This window comes from Salvia miltiorrhiza, chromosome 4 (genome assembly GCF_028751815.1).
Source record: "Salvia miltiorrhiza cultivar Shanhuang (shh) chromosome 4, IMPLAD_Smil_shh, whole genome shotgun sequence".
NCBI classification, from domain to species: Eukaryota; Viridiplantae; Streptophyta; class Magnoliopsida; order Lamiales; family Lamiaceae; genus Salvia; species Salvia miltiorrhiza.
In genome coordinates this window covers 16,301,757-16,318,589 of record NC_080390.1, presented here as the reverse complement: position 1 = coordinate 16,318,589, position 16,833 = coordinate 16,301,757, and the positions used below count along the sequence as shown (strand labels likewise).

At 37.1% G+C, this 16,833-nt stretch overlaps 1 protein-coding gene and 1 long non-coding RNA gene across 2 annotated transcripts; both read left to right on the top strand.

Moving 5' to 3' along the window:
* The first annotated feature begins 1,716 nt into the window (after nucleotides 1-1,716).
* LOC131023071 (uncharacterized) lies at nucleotides 1,717-4,248 on the top strand. The gene has a single exon (XM_057952613.1). It carries the CDS (start codon nucleotides 1,717-1,719, stop codon nucleotides 4,246-4,248), a length of 2,532 nt encoding a protein of 843 aa, XP_057808596.1.
* Nucleotides 4,249-7,224: 2,976 nt separating this feature from the next.
* Nucleotides 7,225-10,172, top strand: LOC131019864 (uncharacterized). Its single transcript, XR_009100509.1, has 3 exons — nucleotides 7,225-7,281; nucleotides 9,201-9,279; nucleotides 9,875-10,172. It is a non-coding gene; the product is annotated as an uncharacterized LOC131019864 (long non-coding RNA).
* Nucleotides 10,173-16,833: the final 6,661 nt, after the last annotated feature.

Sequence of the window (16,833 nt, the reverse complement as noted above, 5' to 3'; positions counted from 1 at the left end):
TAAAAATGGGCTTAAATACGGAAAATCCGTAACTGCCAAAATGCCAGGGACGGCGGCGCCGTCCTACGGCACCGCCGTGAGTGCCTTTTGCAGATCCTCTCCAAACATTGCACGGCCCGCGCCGTGGGGCCGCGGCCGCCGTCTCGGCCGCCGCCGTGCCACGGCGGCGGCCGTGAGCCTGCCTTCGAAAATCGCCCGAAACAATGCCAAAACGCTCGGCAACTCACGAATCTTGCACGTGACAATAGTACACCCAAAAAGATCATCGAGCACGTGAAATAAAGGGCAAAAAGTCATGAAACACGCTCGAATGCACAACAGAAACACACGCAAAAACTACCCAAAAACGAGGTAAACAACCCCCCCACACTTAAATCCTTGCTTGTCCTCAAGCAACAATCACAACATCGACAGAAAATCCACAAGCGATTCTTCTCACCAAGCAAAACACCAACCTGATGGAGACGCATCCAAGCTGGCCAAGGACAAGATGGATCCTTTGATTATTCAAAGTGGGCCAATCACAAGAGCTAGAGCCAAAAGAATAAAGGAGTCCATGATGCTTTTAGTTGGTGAAATTAAAGCCCAAGTCCAAGACAATTCTACATTGGGCCAAATGGTGAATATTATTCAAGTTGGTGGGCTTGATGCTACTTGAAGTTTGGGCTCATTAAGCTATCATATTTTGGAGGCCCAAATTGAAGAATAAAGTCCACATTTTCGTCCAAATGGGTGCAGCCCACAAAATGCTCATTTTAAGTTACTTTTTTTATGTTTAATAAGTGACTTTTGGTGTCCAAGAGACATACCAAGTGTTTTGGAGTTACATTTGTGATTTTATGTGCCTTTTTAATGGTTTTAAGTAGTGGTAAGGGAGTGGGGCTCTCAAGAGACCTTTTTTAGCCTATAAATAGGCATGTAATCACTTGTATTAGAGACACCATTGATATAAACGAAAATTGCTTATGCTTAGTGAGTTGAATTCTCTTTGTTGAGTTTTTCACTTGTTTTAGAACTTATCAAGACACTTGAGCAAGGTCTTGTGGCGTTCATCCATACCGAGGTTCTTGGCTGATTATATAGCCAACGGGTCGAGGTTTCTACGCTCTTAGGGGTTGATCAAACTAGATTCTCGATCTAGGGAGTCCGCTGCCTACTCACATACGTCGGGTTCTTGGGTCATTATATCCAACGGGTCCTTCGTCTACTTCTATCCATATCATTTGGTTATCAGAGCAATCTGGTATTGATCCAAACTCTATCTTTTATTTTCTTCATCCTTTCATATATCTCTTATATTCATCCTCATTGTCCTACAAAAATAGTTGCAAAAAAAAAAAAAAATCTGCAAAGTTCCAATATCCCCATTGTTGTTACTTCATATAAACTAAAAAAAAAAAAAAAACCGAAAAAAATATATATATATATCCAAAAAAAAAATCCAAAATTTCTATTTCAGTTAAATTTTCCTTAGGCGGTTCATACACTTGTTCCAAAATATCAATTCTTGCATCCAAGGGCTGAAGTTTGGTGAATTTTACTTGTCTTGTTCTTTCTTGATTTGTTTTAGTTCATTTGAAATTCTTACAAACGAGAATTGAGTGGTAAAAGGCATTGAGTGGTGAGTTTATTTGAGGGGTGGTAAAAGCCTACGAGTGATACACGAGTGTTTGTGTGAGGATATATTTGTGTGATACACGAGTGAATTGTGAGGTCATGGAAAACACAAATCCTATTGAATTTACATTGCAAGCCATGCAACAACAATTTGCAAGGTTTGGAGCTGTTATGGAAAATGTAACAGAACGATTGGAGAGGCTGGAATTTCAAGCACCACCAAGGAATGAGGAGGAAGGAGAGAGCGAAGGAGAAGATGATCACACATCAACACATCGAAATGAAAGGCGAGGAGGAGGTAGAAGAAGAAGACATCAAAATGAAGTTGATGGTGACTTGGGAAGCATCAAATTGAAGATCCCAACATTCCAAGGAAGGAGTGATCCTGAAGCCTATTTGGAGTGGGAGAGAAAGGTGGAGCTCATCTTTGAGTGTCACAACTACTCCGAGGAAAAGAAGGTTAGACTTGCTGCAATTGAATTCACTGATTATGCAATAGTTTGGTGGGATCAATTGACAACAAATAGAAGGCGCTATCGAGAGAGACCAATTTCCACGTGGGAGGAAATGAAAAGCATAATGCGTAAGAGATTTGTACCTTCTCATTATTTTCGTGAATTGTATCAAAAATTACAATCTATGAATCAAGGTACTAAATCTGTTGATGAGTACTACAAAGAGATGGAGATTGCCATGATTAGGGCAAATGTTGAAGAGGATAGAGAGGCAACCATGGCTCGATTCCTATGCGGGCTGAATAAGGAGATTGCAAATATCGTGGACCTACAACACTATGTGGAGCTGGAGGATATGGTTCACATGGCCATGAAAGTGGAGAGGCAATTGAAGAAGAAGGGAACCTTTCAAAGGAATTTTCCAACAAGTTCTCAATCTTCAAAGTCGAAGGAGTGGACTTCGTCTAAGTCAAATTTTGGGGCAGCCTCTAAACCTCAAAATGATGTGTCCAAATTCAAGTCCAACGAAGGCGAAAAGGGCAAAGGTATCTCTAATTCTACATCTTCTACTAGAAATAGAGATATCAAATGTTTTCGATGTCAAGGTGTTGGACATATTGCATCTCAATGTCCAAACAAAAGGGTGATGGTCTTGAAGCCGAATGGAGAAATCGAATCTGAAAGTGAACATGATGATGATGATGATGAAGATGATGAACAATTGGAGGAGATTGTACCGGAACATGGTGAGCTTTTGGTGGTTCGAAGGGCTCTAAACGTGCAAATCAAACAGGAGGAAGAACAAAGGGAGAACATCTTCCACACAAGATGTTTAGTCCAAGGTAAAGTTTGCATGTTAATTATTGATGGTGGTAGTTGTACCAATGTTGCAAGTGGCGAGATGGTGGAGAAACTGAACTTAAAAACTGAACGGCATCCTCATCCATATAAGCTACAATGGCTTAATGAATGTGGTGAAATTCGTGTGACCAAACAAGTTCTAATTTCATTTTCTATTGGCAATTATAAAGATGAAGTTCTTTGTGATGTGGTGCCAATGCATGCTAGTCACATTCTTTTGGGGAGGCCATGGCAGTTTGATCGAAGGGTGACCTATGATGGATTCCGCAATCACTACACCTTCAAGCACAACAACAAATCCATCATGCTTGTTTCTTTGACACCTCAACAAGTTCAAGAGGACCAGCAGAAATTGTCTCAAGCAAGGAGAGCTCGTGAGGTTGAGGGCAATAAAAGTGAGGTAGTCAAAAAAGAGTCGAGTGAAAAAAAGAGTCGAGAGAAAAGCAAGAGTGAGGGAAAAGAAAAACAGAATTTTTATGTGAGAACAAAAGAAATAAAGAGTGCAATAGTCGAAGAAAAGAGTGTGTTCATTTTGGTGTACAAAGAGTCATTCTTTAGCACTAACGAACTAACCCCATCTTTGCCTAGTACTTTTGTGTCTCTTTTGCAGGAGTTTGAGGATGTCTTTCCCGAGGAAGAACCAAGTGGATTACCTCCTTTAAGGGGTATTGAGCATCAAATTGACTTTGTTCCCGGAGCTGTTCTACCAAACCGACCAGCTTATCGAGCCAATCCGGAAGAGACTAAAGAGATCCAAAGGCAAGTCCAAGAGTTGTTGGAGAAAGGAAAGATTCGTGAGAGCATGAGTCCATGTGCTGTACCGGTGATTGTTGTGTCCAAGAAAGATGGATCGTGGAGAATGTGCACGGATTGTCGAGCAATTAATAAGATCACGGTAAAGTATCGCTATCCTATTCCTAGGCTAGATGATATGCTTGATGAGTTATATGGGGCAATTGTGTTTAGTAAAATTGATTTGAAAAGTGGTTATCACCAAATTCGAATTCGAGAAGGAGATGAATGGAAAACTGCTTTCAAAACAAAGTATGGTTTGTATGAGTGGTTAGTCATGCCTTTTGGATTAACTAATGCACCTAGTACTTTCATGAGATTGATGCATCATGTTTTGAGAAATTTCATTGGAAAATTTGTGGTTGTTTACTTTGATGACATCTTGATCTATAGCAAAAATGTTGAAGAACATCTTGATCATTTGCGTGCTGTTTTAGACACTTTAAGAAAAGAGTCATTGTATGCTAATCTTAAAAGTGTTCTTTTTGCATGGATAAAGTTGTTTTTCTTGGTTTTGTTGTGAGTGCTAATGGAATTGAAATGGAAAAAGAGAAAGTGAAAGCTATCTTAGAATGGCCAATTCCTCAAAATGTGGCACAAGTTAGAAGTTTTCATGGTCTCGCTAGTTTCTATAGAAGATTTGTTAAGGATTTTAGCACGATTGCTGCACCTTTGAATGAGATAGTGAAAAAAGATGTTGGTTTTCATTGGGGGGAAAAACAAGAACATGATTTTAATATCCTTAAAGAAAAACTAACTTCTGCTCCTATTCTTGCATTACCTAACTTTGATAGAATGTTTGAGCTTGAATGTGATGCTTCTGGAGTAGGAGTAGGTGCTGTTTTGTTGCAGGATGGAAAGCCAATTGCTTATTTTAGCGAAAAGTTGAAAGGAGCTCAATTGAACTATCCAACCTACGACAAAGAGTTATATGCTTTGGTAAGAGCTTTGGAAACATGGCAGCATTACTTGTGGCCAAGAGAGTTTGTAATTCACACGGATCATGAATCTCTCAAATACCTCAAGGGTCAAGGTAAGCTTAGCAAGAGACATGTTAAGTGGGTGGAATTCATTGAATCTTTTCCATATGTGATCAAGTACAAAAAAGGGAAGGAAAACATTGTGGCTGATGCGTTGTCTCGAAGGTATGCTTTGATCACTACTTTGAGTTCTAAGCTTCTTGGTTTTGAGTCAATTAAGGAATTGTATGCCCATGATTCTGATTTTGGTTCTATATATTTAGCTTGTGAGCATGCTGCATTTGATAAGTTCTATAAGCATGAGGGCTATTTATTTAGAGAAAATAAATTGTGCATTCCTAAGTGTTCCATGCGTGAATTGCTTGTTCGTGAAGCTCATGGGGGTGGGTTAATGGGACATTTTGGTGTTCATAAGACTTTGGAAGTTTTGCATGAACATTTCTTTTGGCCTAAAATGCGTGTTGATGTTGAGAAAATTTGTGGAAGATGCATAACTTGCATGCAAGCTAAATCAAAATCACATCCACATGGTTTGTATAAACCATTACCTATTCCTAGTGCACCTTGGGAGGATATTTCCATGGACTTTGTTTTGGGTTTGCCTAGAACACGAAGGGGTAAGGATTCAATTTTTGTGGTTGTTGATAGATTTTCAAAAATGGCACACTTCATTCCATGTCATAAGAGTGATGATGCAACTCACATTGCTGATTTATTTTTCAAAGAAATTGTTCGTTTGCATGGAGTTCCAAGAACAATTGTGAGTGATCGTGATGCTAAGTTTGTGAGTCATTTTTGGCGTGTGCTTTGGAATAAATTGGGAACTAAGCTTCTGTTTTCAACTACATGTCATCCTCAAACTGATGGTCAAACTGAAGTAGTTAATAGAACTTTGTCTCAATTACTTAGAATTTTGATTCAAAAGAACTTGAAAATTTGGGAAGAATGCTTATCTTTTGCTGAATTTGCTTACAATCGAAGTGTTCATTCTGCTACTAACTTTTCTCCGTTTGAAGTTGTTTATGGTTTTAATCCATTGAGTCCACTTGATCTAATTCCAATACCAATTGAGGAGCGTGCTAGTCTTGACGGGAAAGCCAAAGCTGAAATGGTGAAAAAGTTGCATGAAAAGGTGAGACTCAATATTGAGAAAAGAACGGCGCAATACATCAAGCAAGCCAACAAGGGCCGAAAGCAAGTCATATTTGAGCCGGGAGATTGGGTGTGGCTACATTTGAGAAAGGAGAGATTTCCTTCAAAAAGAAAATCCAAGTTGCAGCCAAGAGGAGATGGACCATTCCAAGTGGTTGCAAGAGTGAATGATAACGCTTACAAACTAGACCTTCCAGGTGAGTATAATGTAAGTGCTACTTTCAATGTTGCTGATTTGTCTCCTTATTTTGGTGAATTAGATTCGAGGACGAATCCACTTGAAGAAGAAGGGAATGATGGAGACGCATCCAAGCTGGCCAAGGACAAGATGGATCCTTTGATTATTCAAAGTGGGCCAATCACAAGAGCTAGAGCCAAAAGAATAAAGGAGTCCATGATGCTTTTAGTTGGTGAAATTAAAGCCCAAGTCCAAGACAATTCTACATTGGGCCAAATGGTGAATATTATTCAAGTTGGTGGGCTTGATGCTACTTGAAGTTTGGGCTCATTAAGCTATCATATTTTGGAGGCCCAAATTGAAGTATAAAGTCCACATTTTCGTCCAAATGGGTGCAGCCCACAAAATGCTCATTTTAAGTTACTTTTTTTATGTTTAATAAGTGACTTTTGGTGTCCAAGAGACATACCAAGTGTTTTGGAGTTACATTTGTGATTTTATGTGCCTTTTTAATGGTTTTAAGTAGTGGTAAGGGAGTGGGGCTCTCAAGAGACCTTTTTGAGCCTATAAATAGGCATGTAATCACTTGTATTAGAGACACCATTGATATAAACGAAAATTGCTTATGCTTAGTGAGTTGAATTCTCTTTGTTGAGTTTTTCACTTGTTTTAGAACTTATCAAGACACTTGAGCAAGGTCTTGTGGCGTTCATCCATACCGAGGTTCTTGGCTGATTATATAGCCAACGGGTCGAGGTTTCTACGCTCTTAGGGGTTGATCAAACTAGATTCTCGATCTAGGGATGTAATACCCCGTTTCCCTGAGTTAAATTTAGAATTTATTTTCAAAATTTAGAAGTAAGATGATTCACGCCGGATATAAAAAAAAAAAAATGAATTTATTTTTAATTCCAACAAAAATAAATATGATTTACAAAAACATTTGTAAATTTAGTAATTAAATTTATATGCATTGAATATTTATTTAATTTAGCATTCAAGCATTTTCATGAGCTATTTATTTAAGCAAACATTGAAAGATTATTACAGTTTTCATAGTACAACCCGGAAGACTTTTTATTTTATTTTATTTAATTCAATATCTACCTACTCCCATACCCACTACACCCACCTTTTCGCAACTTACATAGCTGGGTTGATGCTTCCATCTTCCAACCCACAACAATCAATTCAAGAAATGCTTTGCAGATCATCCCAGGCCCCCAGCTCAAAGAACCATCACAAGGTTTCATCTTTTAAAAACTCCATTAATTGTTTTGCTGCGTGTTTAAGGCACATCCATTTTATGCTTCATAATAGAAAGATTTAAACTTTCCCCAAGCAGAGATACACCAACTCACATTCGTTGCATCATTCCATCAAGATTTATATACATATGTGTATTTCGCAAAAAAACAAAATGATGTTTTATATAGAAGAACAATATACTTATATTTATGTTTTTTTTAAAACAAGAAAATGAATAGAATGAAGCATGAGTTTTTGAGTCTTGAGCTTGTTTTGCTTTTAAATCGGGGCTGAGGTGGTGGTGAGCGGCGACAGGCGGCGGTTGTGGCTTGTTGCTGTTCCACGATCTGTTGCAGGGAGTCGGGGGCGACAATCGTCGTTACCTGAGAACTGTGAGAGAGATGGGCGGCTGTGGGTTCTGCGGAGGGAGGCAGGGCACGGCGGCGGTGCCGCTGCTGCCCGGCCACGGCTGGAGAGAGAGAGGTGGTCTGGTCCGGGCTGATTTGCGTCGAGACTTTTGAGCAGTCGAGAGAGAGGAAACCGAGGCAAAGGAGAAAGGAAGATGATGTGGTGAGTCGACGGAAGCGGCGCCGGTCGTGGTGGCTCCAGCCTTCGGCTGGAGAAGATGAACCAGGCGCGGCGGCGACGGTGGCTCGGCTGCTGTTGCCCGGAAGGCCGAGAGAGAGATCGCGAGGAAGGTCAACGGCGGCAGTCCACTTCTTCGGCTGTCGTCGGGCGATCTGTGAACGGACGGAGAGAGAAAAGAGATAGGCGGATGCCGGTGGCGTGGAGCTACTGGTAATCGTCGGTCAAGCTTGAGCATGAGAGAGACGGTGGTGGCGGTTTTGGCCGCTGCTCGCCGGAGATCGAGACTAGGGTGGAGGTTGAAGGAGATATAGGTTGAGGGAGATGGAGGCCGGTCGCCGGCTGTCTCGCCGGAAGGAGCCGCGGCCGTGGGATATGGCTGAGAGAGAGAGCCGCGATTGAAGAGAGAGAGAGAGAGAGAGTAAGATGGGGAGCTGCGTTTGTGGTTGTGTGTGTGCGGCTGAGGGAGGAAGAAATAAGGGAGATAGGGTTTGGGCTTATTTTTGGGCTTGAGCTTATGGGCTTTGCTTTTCTTTTTGTTGGGCCGAAAATATCAAAGGTTTTGGGCTGGGTTTTATTTAATGGGCAGTTGGGCCAAAATTTAATTAGGTTTGGGCCGAATCAGTTGGGTTTTTATTTTATTAAACAGTTGGGCCTTTATTTTATTTAGCAGTTGGGCTTGAGTCTTTGGGCCAAGTCAGTATTGGGATCAGTTTATTTAATTTAATTATGGGCCGATTTTTATGAGTACTTGGGCCGAGATTTTTAATTAAATGGGCTGGGTTATTTCTTATTATGGGCCGATTTTTATGAGTACTTGGGCCGAGATTTTTAATTAAATGGGCTGGGTTATTTCTTATTTTTGGGCCGATTTTCTTTTATTAAACTGGGCCTTTGATTATTTTAAATCATGGGCTGCCCAAGTATTTATTTAATTGGATTTGTGCAGATTTTATTTAAAAGGAGCTACACTATTATAATTAATTAGACTTATTAAGTTTAATTAATTATTTTCATAGAGTAAATTTTTATAATAATATTAAATTATTATTATAAGCATATTTTCAGTAAATTACTTATTATATGCTAAGCATGACATGATTTGCATTATATCTTGCAAAAAGAATATTTATTATTCAATTGGTTTTATTTATAATTCCAATTATTAAAGAAAGATGAGTAAGAATATTGTTGGTGTTCTTAACTCAAGAGAAATGTTTTTAATTATTTACTCATTAAAAACCCGGCTAAGTGAATCATAGAATGTTAAGCACTACACCATGACTTAAGATTAGATTCAAGGAGACCTATTAAGAATAGAATTTCTTGTAGGCTTTGTGGACCAAGGGGATTAGCACTGCTTTCCCAAGACAGGTTATGTGATTATGATCTTCAGGCTTTGCCTATCCAGGTGGGCATTACTTTTACTATACGTATATAGAGATCCCCTGCGTGTCGTAGGCCTCTTATACGAATATATGCATGAGATGATTTTAACTGTTAATTTCAGTTTATTATTATGCCCAAATGATAAATGACTCTTATGAAATGAAAATGAAATGTTCATGAAATGAAATGAAATGTTTATGAAATGATTGACTGCCAAAAATGTTTATGTTTTTATATGTATCCTATCTGTGTTGGTTCGCCAACTTTAAAGGAAATCCAATTGGGATCCTATGCTAGACAAAGGTCGCTAGCTAGGGTTAACGTGTACACTCATGGAGACCGCGAGTCGCTTGCGACCGGTCTTGGCGTCCGTGGTAAGGAGGCCTCCTTCCCGGCGCGTGACAGAAAGGACAGATATGGATCATATAGACTGAAAATGGGATGCGCATCCACCTTTATGAAAATGAAAGAAATGTTTTAGTAAGCGCAGGTCATTCAAGAAAACCCATGTGTGTTACTGTTGGCAGTTCAATTTATATATGTATGCATGTTGTATTTTCGGCTATGCCCACTGAGTATTTTTATACTCAGCCCTGCATGTATTTCTAAATGTGCAGGTTGAGCAGTTGATGGAATGGAATGATGTTGAGCGGGTGTTCATTTGACATTTCAAGAAATGTAACCTTGAGTATACATCTTCATATGTATATCTCACACGTTTTCCGCTGCAAAACACTTTGATTAGGATAGCTCTATGTTATGAAGTTGTTATACGTGTTATTGGGTAACCCACCTTAATCAGTTCTCATTTATGTGTATGTTTTATAAGTATTCAAATAATCATATATGATCCTAGCATTTTATCTATTAGTGACATTTCCATATACTTTAATGTTAAGTAATTGTCCATTTCCATTTCTTATTGTTCACCCCAAGTCATAACCCCTGTTAACCCGAAATTGGGATAGTGGGCTGTGACAGAGTGGTATCAGAGCGGTTCGTTCGCTCTGGCCCTAGAAACCTTATTCTAAAGAGTCGAGTCTAGTTTGATTCTTTAGACTTACACGGGTTCATATGGCACCGCTCAACACTCCATTGCATCGTGCTCAATCAAGGAAAGAAGGTAACTGCAGTTTCAACGTTTTAAAGATGTTAATGTTCTAAAATGCTTCATGAATATGTTTATGTGAAGAGCATGTTATGATGAAATGTTGAATATTTTGCCTTTCATGGCATATTTTCGCAGTCTATGATGTTATGATCAGATGAATGATAGAAAAGTGACATATGTTTTTCCAGAGAACATAGATTGTTATAAGTTGCATGATCACAATTTTAAAAGAACATAGACTACTAGATTAGTAGTATATCTCTACAATCTAGATTCTTAAGGTGATGATGTAGAAGAATGAACGAGAACTTAGAGCGTTTCAGCTCCCTCAAGAAAACAATGATTCTTTTGAACTACAAAGAAGAATGGAAAGATATGTACGAGGTAAAGGAAAAACACAGAATGACGATACGCGACGAATTCAAGGTAAACGTTGCATCAAAGGTTGAACCATAGTCTCTACGTTCAAATGTTCAAGTACGACGGAATATCAAATCGACTTTTGCTACAGGATAGATTTTATGAATAGAGTATTTTGCCTGTGTACGTATATCTGTGTGTATATGTCTTAAGAGAGGTTTGGGGTTTAAGATCAATAGGATAGGGAACCTTAAGATAAGTTTAATTGTCATAATGAACTTATGTTTTGTTATGTATAGTATGTTCATGGCCCTTCAAGTTCGGGACGATGTTTCTCGTGTGACTGGGAGGTGATGATGTTGGACCTGGCCAGTCCACATGATCCAAATCTCAGTAGACGTCTTTTGGGTTGAAAACCCATGTGTTTCAACTTTCGGTTGAAAAGCCAGATGGGTTCGTACTCGAGGTCATTTTGTTCGACCTAGTAGTTAATCATTTCATACCCTCTGGTCATTCTTTTGATTCTCTTGAACAATTTCTACAACACCTTGCTTTGATATTGTGTTGAGTTTGAGCCTTGCAACTCGTGAGTTGTCATAATAGATCCCCTTGTTTGATAAGACCAAGAAATGTTAGTCTACCGATGTAGTATACTACCCAAACTATGACTTCATATTATTGTGTCTCATTGTGATTGGTTGAGATTAGTTTTTGTCCTATAAATGATATCGACCACTCATTACGATAAAAAATTCAAAGTTTAAGCTAAGACCGTAATATAGTGTTCGAGTACGAGGACTTAAGTTAATTGGTCTATGATAGTTTTAAGATAGATTCATAGGAAAGTGTTATGCATGTGATAGGTAACAAGAAATGGGTTGATGACCATTTTGGTCTTTGAAAAATAGGATACCCCGTAGATGAGCCCTAGGAATGAGGTAGGAGCAAAATGAACCGCCGAAAAAGGACGAGAGAACTTATTCTCGAGTAAATCTCGTGTATATAAATTGGAATTAGGAATCCAATTGATATGAGGAGAGACCCGAATCTATTCTAGATCGGAAAGTTAAAGTACTAAGGAATAAGTCGATACCCTTAGTAATAGTTCTTTGGAAGCACTATGATCAAGAAAAGGCGATGTGGGAACTCGATTCTAGCATGAATGAGAAGTACCCAGAATTATTTCCTGTGGTACAAATTTCGGAACGAAATTTCTTTTAAGGGGGATAGTATATCATACCCCGACTTTTAATCCCTGATTAAGGGCTTTATTATTAATAATTAGGGTTCGGCATCCATTAATAATAAAAACCGGTTTGATTTATCTGATGTGATTTGATCGTTATATATGTGTTTTAATGTGCTTAGTTAAAGGAAATTTTTATAAATGTGGTGCATAAGTTTTAATTGGTGAGTTAAGTGTATTTATATGAGCCACATGAATTTTAAATTATGCATGAAGTCATGAATTTTATCTAAATTTGATAGTACATGTAACACCCCGTACTTTTCCCTATGTTGTGAGATAGTGTCTTAACACTATTGAGAATATAGAGATGTCAGAGAGATTGACTGTCCTATTAAGAAAATAGGAATAATGAGTTGGAAATAGAGTCGAGAAAGAAAGAGTGAAAAACCTTGATAAAAAAAAAAAAAAAAAACTTGATAAAAAAATCGGTCGGAGAGACGTCTAGTTTGTCTGTGTTTACCGACTGCTTTGACGTGATATTATGTGAAATTACGTGACTGATTGATTATGTGAGTTTTGTTACGTATGTCATTGTGAGCAAGTTATTATGATTTTTATTTGAGGATATTAGCACTTGGAATTTTAATTAAGTTTCTAAAGCAAGTGCAGTTTATTTTTACCGAGAAATCAAAGAATGCCGGTTAATGAAAATATTTCCAAGCATATATTTTGTTTTTTAAAATTATTTTTCCTATGAGAGGAATATTATAATTGAGTGAGTGCACTAATATTAGTGCTATAATTATTTTATGTGGTCACATGAATAATTATGTATTGGTATTTTATTAATTAGTACATTTCCATAGTTTTTGTGATTTATTTTTGATCACCCTTCTCACACTATTACTTTAATTTCCCTACCATGTGACTAAATACCACAATTTGCCAAGTGTAGAGATTATTGAAGAGAGTGTAGAGATTAGAGAGATAGTGTAGAGATTAGAGAGAGAGATCAAGGCATTAATTGTCAATATTTCCTTAAGATTACAAAATCCTCTTTAAAGATCACAAGATCATTTACAATCTTGCAAAATCCTCTCTCACTACTCACTCATCATTTTCGACCAACACCTCTCTCCCTCTTTCTCTCACTTTCCTCCATTTTCCTCCATTGAAGAGACCTTCGAAGCTTCCAAAAATTTTACAAAACACCTCAATCCACTCTAAAATCTTCCATAAACACATCCTAGCTACTTATATTCAAAAGAATCATTGAAGAAAGGCTTCCAAGCTAGAGTGAGAAAATGTGAGTTTTGGTAAGAAATTTGGGTAAGTGGTCATGTATTCCATAAATCTTGCTTGAATGATGTTGTATGAAGAAAGAAAATCACCTCTCCCTTGTTCTTAAAATTTTCAAAAAAAAAAAAATGGGTCTTTACCCTTCAAAAATTTTTCTTTTTCTTTCCTTGATTTGGAAAAAAAAATGAGATCTATGTGGTGTTTGTTGATGATTGATGTGTGTTGTGAAAGTATATGCTTTGAGATGTGAAAGTCGATTGAGTTTAGTTTACAAAAAAAATTGGGAAATTGTGAGTCGATGATTTATATGATGATTGATGATTATTGAGTTAATATATATGAATATCTTGATGATTAGCCATGAGATATAGATTTTTCTATTCGGTTAGTTTACCTAAAATTGGGATGTTGAGATCCTATGAATCAATTGATGTATTGATGATGGATTTGAGTTTATGAGATGATCTAGATGATTAATGATGGATGAGATTGAAGCTTGAGGTTGAGAAATGAAAAATGAAAAGTGTTAGTTTGAGGAAGAAGATGACATACATATGTATCTATATGTGATCTTGTTTTATGATGTTGATTTGTGCTAATTGGTAACCTAGGATGTTAGATCTATGATTTGATCAATAGGTTATACATGATTAGTGATATTTTCAAAAGAGTTTAGTTTAATAAAAATTAGGACTTTTTGCCTATGTGTTATTAAAGTGATTTTGGCTTAAGATATATGTATTTGAGCATGATATTAGTGTATAATTATATTTGAGTAAGTCTTTTGTTGGCTAAGAAAATTTTTGACTTAGTTTAGTTTGTATGAGTTTTTGAGTTTTCATATTTTGAGAAGTCGATGATTGATGAAATGAGGTCTAGTTGCTTTATGACCATTATGTGAAAGTTTGTCATGTTTTATTAAGAGTTTTATGATGATACATGAAGTTTCATTAGAGTTTAGTACATGATAAAAAGGGAATCTATATGTGTATAATGATTTATATGATGAATGATATCATGTTTGAATAATTGAGTAATTTTTGTGCATGAAAATGAAAAGAGAATTTTAATGATGCGTTCATTGAAACGTTTTACTAGAGATTTGAGGTTATGATGTAAGAAGAGAGTCAAGATTTGAGTATGATGAACATTATAATGTGCTTGAATGTTTGTGAGTGTTATATGTGTTTAAAATGAGCTTTGATGAGTTTCCTTGAAGGAATGTTGAGTTGAGTATTTTAAGAGTTTGAGATGAGATTGTGGTAAATTTCGTAGGCCTACTGACCTACTGTGATCGACGGTTTTTCAATGTCAAAAAGCTTTGAAAATTTTATACCAAGTCTCTACATGAGTCTTGAGAACATCGGTAAAATTTCAAGTCATTTGGACTTCATTTACTATTTTTATAAAATACAAAACTGAAACTGCATATTACTACCGAGAGTTTCAGAGAGCAGGGGAAAGAGTCATTCATTTCAGTAGCTTCCTGTGTGATCTAGCTTTCCAAAATTTTTATGGTATTAACCTTATTGTGTTAGCTAGATATCCACAAAATGTGAGCCCAGTTTGACAACATTTACTATTTTTCAAAAATCCAAGTTTTCGATTGCTCAAAACTGCCGAATATGGTAGACTGTAGTAAAACAGTCATATCTCCTACAATACTTCGAGTTTTTGACTCTACTTTTTTTTATGAAAATAGACTCGAAGACCTTTCTTTTGGTATGAGTCTCGAGTCCAGGAGGTGTCGGAGTAAGAACAGGTTAGATTTGAAAGTTGAGTCAGTGTAAAAACAGTGCATGTTTTGATAATGTTTAATTGTGTTTTCTTATGTGCCTTATGTGATTGTGTTGTCTATGTGTTGAATGAGATTAGACGAGCCTTATATGAGAGATAAATCGAGACTTAGTATCATGATTTTCTTGAAACCTATCCTTGAACTTAAGGATTTGAGATGAGTGGAGAGTTTATATAGAGTTGAGTAAAGAGACAGAATATGAGATAGAGCATGAGTTAAGGCTTTATGAGTATGGATTTTTAAAAGGATTAAAATGTTTTAAATCAATTCCTTTTTAATGGAGTTTAAAATGCTTATTTAAGTCATTTATAAATGAATAATGAGAAATGCGTAAAGGAGTTCGTAAATGAATCGCGGCATGAGATTTTCAATTTCCCTAGTAAACTAGGGAGATATTATGAAGGAACAAGCAATGAACGAGACTCTCACCACCGAGTCACTACAACAATTGGAGAAGGAAAAAGTTCACGCACAAACAAGATATGTACACCACCTCAAGATGGAGGTAAAGAAAAAGGAAATGGAGGGAAAACACTAGAACTAAACTTAAGGTATAACCCAACCCCAAGGCTAGTAGGCTCAAGGTAAGAGAGTGAATGCTTTGGCTAAAGTGCCAGAAGCTACAGCAAGAATAAAGTTGGAACGCCACCACAATGGAAACTTAGAAACCCCATTAAATAATCATTTGGAAATGAGAAAATGAGTTTACATAGCAGAATGAGTGCCATTAATCTTTAAATGAAAGTTACCAGAATGATGAGAAAAGTTTGATGTTAGAATTTCCTAGTCAAATCTGAGAAGGTGACTTAGGACGAAGGAAACAATTAAGGTAGTTCACCACTTTACTAAGATGAAGTGGGTGAAAGAAAGCTGTTAGGTCCTGAACTGGTCCAACAGATGGTTGAGAAGGTCGACCACATTAAGCAAAGAATTAAAGAAGTTCAAGATAGACAAAAGTCTTACGCCGATAAACGCCGATCGGAGTTAGAATTTAATGTTGGGAATCGAATTTTCCTCAAAGTCTCTCCCTCAAAGGGAGTTATACGTTTTGGAAAGAGGAGCAAGTCACGACCCCGTTATATAGGACCTTTTGAGATCCTAGATAAGTTAGGTCTTTGTAGCCTATAAGTTGGCTCTGCCACCAAGCATTGTGGATGTATACAATACGTATAGCACCTCGCAATTAAGAAAGCATGTGATTAAGCAAGATAAAGTAGTCCTAGCCAGGACCTAAGTTGTGATGAGAAATCAGTCCAGATACTTGATCGCAAGATTCAAGTTTTACGAGGCAATAATATTGTTCTCGTCATGTAATGGAACCATCACAGGATGGAAAAGGCCACAAAAGAGATGAATGAAACGAATGACTAGTATCACAAGATAGAATACCAGATATGCAATTCCGAGGACGGAATTTTTATAAGGAGGGAGGAATGTAATACCCCGTTTCCCTGAGTTAAATTTAGAATTTATTTTCAAAATTTAGAAGTAAGATGATTCACGCCGGATATAAAAAAAAAAAAATGAATTTATTTTTAATTCCAACAAAAATAAATATGATTTACAAAAACATTTGTAAATTTAGTAATTAAATTTATATGCATTGAATATTTATTTAATTTAGCATTCAAGCATTTTCATGAGCTATTTATTTAAGCAAACATTGAAAGATTATTACAGTTTTCATAGTACAACCCGGAAGACTTTTTATTTTATTTTATTTAATTCAATATCTACCTACTCCCATACCCACTACACCCACCTTTTCGCAACTTACATAGCTGGGTTGATGCTTCCATCTTCCAACCCACAACAATCA